The sequence below is a fragment of the Typha angustifolia genome, chromosome 12 (assembly GCF_048772165.1).
Source record: "Typha angustifolia cultivar Huaian chromosome 12, ASM4877216v1, whole genome shotgun sequence".
Taxonomy (NCBI): domain Eukaryota; kingdom Viridiplantae; phylum Streptophyta; class Magnoliopsida; order Poales; family Typhaceae; genus Typha; species Typha angustifolia.
The window spans coordinates 3,629,876-3,638,272 of record NC_133250.1 but is presented as its reverse complement, the minus strand read 5'-3'; the positions used below and the strand labels follow the sequence as shown (position 1 = coordinate 3,638,272).

The 8,397-nt window shown below is 32.6% G+C and overlaps 1 protein-coding gene across 1 annotated transcript; it reads right to left on the bottom strand.

Moving 5' to 3' along the window:
* Window positions 1-3,588: 3,588 nt before the first annotated feature.
* On the bottom strand, window positions 3,589-6,628 carry LOC140772178 (cysteine protease XCP1-like). Its single transcript, XM_073114105.1, has 4 exons — window positions 6,160-6,628; window positions 5,641-5,876; window positions 4,568-4,708; window positions 3,589-4,050 (listed from the first exon to the last, which is right to left on the bottom strand). The coding sequence occupies exons 1-4, from the start codon at window positions 6,617-6,619 to the stop codon at window positions 3,826-3,828; spliced, it is 1,062 nt and encodes a 353-aa protein (XP_072970206.1). The 5' UTR covers window positions 6,620-6,628; the 3' UTR covers window positions 3,589-3,825.
* Between the last annotated feature and the right edge of the window lie 1,769 nt (window positions 6,629-8,397).

Sequence of the window (8,397 nt, the reverse complement as noted above, 5' to 3'; positions counted from 1 at the left end):
TGGCAGTACATTGTATATTATTCAAATATTTTATTTACTTTCATTTTTAAAGTTTTTATTTTTTATTATTTTAAAAATAACTGGATAATTATAAGGTATTTTCTTAAATAATATAGAATAAAATATGCATAAAAATGATGTTGTTTGGAAAAATAGTATTGCAGAAATTTTGTTGAAAATCCATTCAAATGAGATTTGATTCTGTTCGAACAAGATAAATATGTTCAAATATAAATTTTCCTAATATGTTTAAATATAAATTTTCCTAGAGCAAAGTTTATTTAACATTCAAAATCCGTTTGAATGCTTTTAAGAAAACACTTATTCTTTATTGAAAAAATAGTTCTACATGGTCCAAAAGGTGCCATTTCAAATGGGATGCATCCTATTACACAAAGATGCATATTTTATCTCTAAAACTCTTTAAATAAAGAGGGTAAGAGCAACAGAAAGATAATAATAACAATCATACTATTTAGTTCTTCTTTCTTAATACAAACTATTGATTTTAATTTTTTTTCTTGATTTTTGGACTGGTATTGGTCTCCAAGTTCATTAAAAATTAATAATGAAGGCATTATATCCTAGAGATAAAATTTCAAAGAGTATTTGTATCTTGGTGGAAAAATTACTATCTTAAAGGAAGCTATAAGTATCTTTGTCCTATCTATAGGAGTGAAAACGGATCGGATACGGATCGGATAGTGCTCAACCCATATCCGGATCCATATTTTTAGTCCGGATACGGATATTGGACAGATAGTAAAATTTAAAACCATATCCTAACTAAACGGATACGGATAATTTTCGGATAAAGGATCGGATCTTAAACGGATATTAATTGAAATTAAAATAATTAAAATATTTTATTTAGATATAATTAACACAAAATTATTAAGAGTTCTACAACAAATAACTTTTTTGTATGTCAAATATATAAAATTAAAGAAATTAATCTCTATAAATAATATATAAAGTATTATTAGTAACAATATTAATATTTACTATTTAAATAAGCAAACTAAAAACTGTAAATCATTTTAAAAAATATGCGGGTAAACGGATATCCGATATCCGTATCCGTATCCGGAAAATATATCCGATCCGTATTCGAATCCGTATCCGAATTTTTTTTAAAAATTCTATCTGTATCCGAATTGGATAGAAATTTTTTATCCGAATCCGATCTGAGTCGGGTCGGATAGCGGGTCGGGTCGGAGTTAATCCGATCCGTTTTCACCCGTACCTATCTACCCAGATTTCGAATTTGATTCCACACTACTTCATAATATCTTTCCAATATATGGTATTTGGATAAAGAGATGGAATGAGAAGTGTGAGTTCTCTATTTTTCTAAAACCATTGAACTTCTCTCATTTCACTTCATATTCTAAAAGTAGAGAGTGTCATTTTCATCTTTTTATATACAACATGTAGAGGTGAAAACAAGTTGGATTAACTCTGACTGACCCACTATTCGACCTGATTTGGATCATATTAGTAAACTGTCGATAGTTCTCTGGACTGGTTCAACACTCTTGCAGCGATATGTATATATCTAAATAATTGTCGTTCTGTCAGACCATAATGTTCAGGTGAAAAATTTCTACCCGTTTCAGATTTGGATATGGATATGGATAGGATTTTTGAGAAAAAATATTGATATACATAGATTTTGAAAAAAAAAATCTAAATATAGATATGAATATAGGTCAGGTATAATTTTTTGGATACGGATATAGATAATGAAAATCAGTTTACCCACATATTTTTTTTGAATAATTTACAGTTTTTTTACTTTGCTTCTTTAAATGGTGAAATACTGATAATTGTTACTAATGATGTACTATATAATTATTTATAGAAATTGATTTTGCTAATATTATATGTATTTTGACATGTAAAATTTTTTTACATGTTAATTGTGTTAATGTAAAAAAAATATTATAATTTGTTTGATTCGTATCTATTTAAGATCCAATCGTCTATTCGAAAATTATCCGATTCGCATTCAAAAATTATTCATATTTTTTTAGTTAGGATATGATTTTAAATTTTATAATCCATCTAAATATTTGTATCCGAACTAAATATATGGATCCAAATATGGATTGAGCACTAACCAATCTATTTTCACTCCTAACTACATTTCTTACTAATTATAAAATAATTTCACATTTTCACGAAACACTTTTAATTTTTACTAAACATAATAAATTATGATTCATTACTAGAAGTAACTAATGTGAACCGGATTAGATCGGATCACATTATAAGGACATTGGGCTCGATGGATCGAGTCTATTTATCTTTGATTCATGCTTATGTAAGCCCTTAAAGCAAGTCTAGTTAAGTCACGTAAGTTACTAAGATAAGTTCAATTAAGTCATATAAGCCACTAAGACAAGTTCTATTAAGTCATGTAAGGCTCTAAAATAAGTCCTAATTTGAGTCGTATAAACTTTTAGGGCTAAGTCCAAGTAGGACTCGTTGTATCCAACCTCTATATATAGAGGCGCTGGGCTTCTTAGTTTATTAATCCAAGCATTGTGAATGAATTGAGTTTAGTTATTTTCTTATTATCACATTTACTATTTTTATCATAGCCGTTAGATCTTCTTTATTTTCATAAGAGTAGACCGTAACCCTAGAATCCTTCTAAGCACTCGAACCCTAACCACCACTTCCTCTAGTAGCCACCCTACTATATAGTTGTCCACCACCACCCTTGGCTATATGCCACTCTTCGATAATCGCCGCAACATCGAATATTTACCATTCTGCCCTATTCTGAACTTGCTCTACTATTTTAATTATATCTTTTCATTTAGACATTCAATTGATGTGAAACTAGAGCTATTAAAATTTTATCTTGTGAGGCTACTACATAAATTTTTATAATTTTCTTATGTCTAGATTATTCTAAATCTAATTTGTAACAGCAATTTCACTAGAAACTTTCACTCCTCGTCAAACCAAACACGCCCTCATGGGATCCAAAAAATAATCCTTATTTCGTTACATCCTTATTAATGCCAAAAAGTAAATAGGAAAATTAAAAATAATAGAATTAATTCTTACATAATTCTATTTTTTTTTCAAACAGGGTCATCCATCTTCAAATAAAAATTTTAAATTCTATCAAAAAGAAATCAATTGAAATCCATCTAGGTATAAGTTTTTTTTGATAAGTTCATATTAACTCTGACCTTACTTGCTATTCGACTTGATTCAGAGAAAAGAAATTCCTATCCAGTCCAAATACGAATAGGACTTTTACAAAAATACTCTGATATCGATTCGGATACAAGTCGGATATAATTTTTTAGATTCGGATACGGATATTGGATATCTGTTTATCTGCACATTTTTTAAAATAATTTATAATTTATAGTTTACTTATTTAAATAGTGAATATCGATATTGTTACTAATGATGTGTTTTATATTATTTGTATAAATTAATTTTACTAATTTTATATGTGTTTGACATGCAATAATTTTTTTAAACTCTTAATATTTTTATAGTAATTATCTTTAAATAAAAATATTAAAATTTGTGTAAAATTCGATAAAGATCTATTTTCGATTTTCTATCCAAATATTATCCGTGTTCGTTTAGTTAAGATATGGTTTTGAACATTAATCCATTTTCACCCCTACGCTTATATAATCCCTTGTTGTTTACGAGTTCCCATTTTTATTCAGAATAAAGCCAAAAGATTACATTCTCTTGTGATTTAAGTCGAAAAGGGAATTAGAAAAGCGAAAAGGAATATAACATCATCGGATCGTCTCCATTACATCATCACATTTGAGAAGCAGTTCACTTGTTGTTCTTGACTGGATAAGAAGCCATCTTGTTTATGCCACAGAGACCTTGAGGTTTACCGGTGCTTCTCTTCATCCTGATGTACCCCTTCTCACCCCATCTTGGGCCCCATGAGTTCTTTACAATGATGTAGTCCTGCCCCTTGGATGATGATGATCCATACCCAATGGCTGCAACCCCATGATCAAGATCACTCCCACACGGTCCATCAAAAACACCCTAAAACCCAATTAGCTAGTTAGCAACACAAAGAGAGACAAGAGGAGGGGCTTTATTTTATTTATTTATTTTTCATGTATAACCTTTTAAAATCTCTTATTTGTGTGTCTCCCCCTCTAAAAAGTTAATATTTATATCTATACCATCCAAACCACTTGTTTTTGCATCCATAACTCTCAACATAGTTATCAGAATTGGAAATTGACCCAGTTATAGATTGGATCATTGGGTTATTGGTTCAAGTGGTGGATCACTTAGCCGGATTGTCGGTTTATCTAAAAATATTTAAATAATATAATTATAATTTTAAATAATTCTAAAAACTAAAAATATCTGTAAAAGCAATACAATTATATTTCTTCCATTACTTAGCTATTTTTAGCTAATATTTAGGTATTATTTAACCTTTTTTGAACTAATATTTAGTGTATGAAAGCAGAAATTTGTCAACTAGATTTTACTGGGCCAATTGCATTCAGCCCTATAACAAAATTGAAGAGAAGAGGCAAAGACTAACCCCACTGTAGAACTGGAAGTTTCTACCAGAAGCTTCAATGGCAACACTCACAGGCTGGTGTGCAAGTGCCTTCAGGAGACTCTCTTCATTGTTCTTTGGTACATCCTCATAACCACTGATGGTAACCACGTCAACTTCAGCCTACAATGTTAAGCCAAAGATATATAGGGTAAGTATTCTTATATTGATTCTTCACCTAAGTAGCATAAAAAGCTTTTCAAATATCATAATTGTTCATTACCTCATATCGAAATTGCATTGAAAATCAGAAGACTACTCTAAAATTATCATTTCGCCAGTTAACCGTAAATATTTACAGTTAAAACTTGATTAACTGGTAAATTGATCATTTTACTTCTACATAAATCGCTTGAAATACTAAAAAATTATCTATTGCTAACGGTAATCAAGGTATCTTTTATGTTTTATAAAATTTAGTGACATATTTAATATTACAAACACTATGAAAAAGAGTAATTTGGTAAAATTTACACATGTTGGCTAACTTTAACGGTTTACCTGCAAGGAATATTTCAGGAGTATTCCTTTAAAGTCAACCATTTTAGCAAAAAGAAAATCGTGGAGCCCAACTATTGGCAATTATGATATTTTGAGATTTTAGCTATGTTTTCATTCTAAAATTTATTAAAACTACATTTTCCCTTTATTATCATTCCTATATTGTCGTCTTGCTCAACTCTTATATTTTACTTTAAATATCTCAAAGACATCCAGAGTAAACCATTTCATCTGACCTTAAATTTTAATTCCTTATCTATTTTTGCCTTTAATGAAACTTACGCAATAATATTAAAGTCATTTTGCATCTATATTTAGTTAAACTTATATCCATAGATAAGAAAAACCAACTTTTGGAGTGCTTTTGAGGTACTAAAAGTAAAATATAAATATGCATATGATAGATATTGAATGATAATAAATGTAAAACAGACTGCTTTTGATAAATTTCCCATGGTTGAAATTGAATTGTAAATTGAGCTTTGGCTCATATATCTACTATTATATATAGCATATTTGCATTGCAACTTATATAAGTGTATGGATACACTTACCCTCTTCTGCTCACAAGTGCCTTCCTCCATGAGGTAAGGGTAGTCCTCTTCAGTGTGAAGTCCACCATTGGAGACGATGAAGGAGAAGGCGTAGTCCATCAGCCCACCATTGCAGCCATTGTTGAATGTTTTGTCGCAGTCGATGAGCTCCTGCTCGGAGAGTGATGTCAAGTTCCCCGTCACGATCTTGTTTATGCCTTCCACCGCCGCTACCGTCGAGAATGCCCAGCAGCTACCTGCATGCATGGCAGTTTGATTCATTTTATTGGAGCTTCATACAAAGCCTTCAATGGATTTTAAATCTTTTGATAAGGTGGCATAGGAGGAGTCGCTTGGTGTAAACAAAGAGAGTAATTATCAGGTGCACGAATTAAATTCACTACGCTTCCTGTGGAAAAACCCTACCATATGAGAGTGTTTTGATCTCAAAAATACCATAATATTAATTTAGCTAAATTAACAATAGATGCATAAAATGACCATCAGTTAGTTTACTGAAGGAGATGAGTCTTTGCTTACCACACTGGCCTTGGTTTTTCACATTGGTCACTGCGCCGTTTTTCCTCCAATCCACCGACTTGGGTATATCCACCACATCCTGATACTTAAACGTCGAACTGCCATTCCTCCTCCTTGGCAAGTCCCCCTTAACTCCGAGATACATCTCCTTGAACTCCTCATGGCTCAAGTCGGCAAACTCGTTCAATCCAAGCCAATAGCTGCTTGTTTTCTTGTTCGTCTCATCAATGTGCATGAGGTTGTCCTTGAACACCTCGAACCTCCTAAGCTTCTCCTCGAAGCCGGCGTAAGACTTGCCATGTTTCGACATCCATGACTCGAAGAGCTCGATCAGCTTGTCGCGGGAGCTCAAGTCGTCCTCGGAGTAGCCGATGATGGAGAAGTCTCGCGCGAGACATGAGAATGTAGTGAGGCAAACGAAGAGGAAGAGAAGAGAGAACTTCATGGGAGAGAAGGCCATCAAGCTATTGGTAGGAGATGTGTGAGAGAGATGGATCTCGTATGGGCAAATATATAAAGGTTTGTGTCGTAGCTTCCAAGCAAAGTCTATTGCAGTTTTGTTTTCAAGGATACTCAAGCTTCAAGAAGTTATCAATAAGGCTTTACTCTTAAGCATGCCAGAGGCCAATGGGAGTACGTTTTCAGAAGAGCTCAGTCATGTTGGAATTTAGATGTACTATTATATTGAGTAAAGGGATATGAATCATAACGATTGGGATTTGGCACATGTAGCACTATCATACATGGGATGACTGCATTTTATAGCTGGGGTTCTAATTTTATGTACATGTGCTAGGGTAAGCACTGGCATTACGCTATGTTTGGTGGAAGGATTTATAATTTTTATGGTCATTACTAGTTTAATTTGTTCAACAAGACTTTTACATTTATCAAGACTCAAATTGCTAATGGGCTATATAGAAAGAGGAAACAATTTAATTTCGTGACGCCTGGACATGGCTGCTGCATCATAAGAAGTTGTGTGGTTGCGCTGAGAGCCTGCACCTCCAAATTGGATCACCGTCCATACTTATGGTGCTTACGATGTAGAGGGTGTCGCTGCAGACGTCATAATTCATGGACCTACTAGAAATCTTAGTTGGGTGGAGGCTTACTGGTGTCCCCTATGTCTCTGAAGCCATTGCTCTCCATTGTACGACTAAGATTATACTCTGCTTCACTGTGATGAACATCATCCACGAGGCTGATTGTCTTCGTTTGGTTCAAGTTATCAAAGGTGAAGATAGTGATCTACGTTTACGTTTCTTCATTTTCACATGTAAAAATTATGTGGTTTCAAATAGAGGGTGCAAGAGCAATATTTTTACAAGGAAATAATTCAACTTAGACCCTCTTAAATATTATTCTATTTTGCGGACTCTGAACTTTTTTATTACCCATATATACCCTCTTGAATTAAGAAAAAAATAAAATATATGGATCTCTAAACCAAACTTTTTATATCAGGGGGTGTATATGGTAAAAGAAAAAATAGAAAATATATGCAAAAAATAGTGATAGTTTAAAGGGTCTGAGTGGAATTATTTTTATAATGACGAATTCTTAAACAAAATATTTATTTTAATTATCCAAATTAGATTGACATACATAATCAAGTCACATAGCTTATAAAAGATCAGATAATGCCAAGAAATCAAGTCAAAAGAAGAAGAAAAATATTTAAGGCTTAGGTCTTAGGAATCGCATCTAAATAGGGTCAGGAGCATCTGAATAGTCAGAATAATTTACTTAAGAAAACTTAAGTGGTGTTCGGACGACATAAGTGGTGTCTAAACCGCATGCACATGACAATGTAGAAAAGTTATGAATCATAAACAAATACAAAGATCCCTTTGGTGATTTATCTTAACATGAATGAAGAATATTCCTAACCTTTATTTAGGGAGTTAAAAGCTAGAGATTAAATTATAGAGCCCCATAGATTGTTGGATCCAAACTATATCAATTAAGATTGGAGATTGAAGTAGTGGGATATCCTTGGGAAAAGAGCGTATTAATCTCACCCTAGTGGAATCTTTGAGATTGGTTTGTTTGGGGAGGTGAGGCACCTAATTATGGAGAGTAGAGCTGGAATTGAAAGGGAGGGGAAGAATAGTAAGCCTCTATACAAAGAGATCTTACTAGGTGGATCACCTAAGTATCATTCCTTCATCTTCCGCTACAAACCTTAGGGTTCAATCTTCTGAAGGAGGTAATTAGAGATCGCAAGAGTGCTTT

Coding starts and splice junctions, on each gene's coding strand:
- LOC140772178 (XM_073114105.1), bottom strand. CDS start 6,619: ATGGCCTTCTCTCCCATGAAGTTCTCTCTTCTCTTCCTCTTCGTTTGC. Junction 4,709..5,640: donor GCACTTGTGAGCAGAAGAGG/GTAAGTGTATCC, acceptor TTAACATTGTAG/GCTGAAGTTGACGTGGTTAC. Junction 4,051..4,567: donor ACTTCCAGTTCTACAGTGGG/GTTAGTCTTTGC, acceptor ATTGGGTTTTAG/GGTGTTTTTGATGGACCGTG.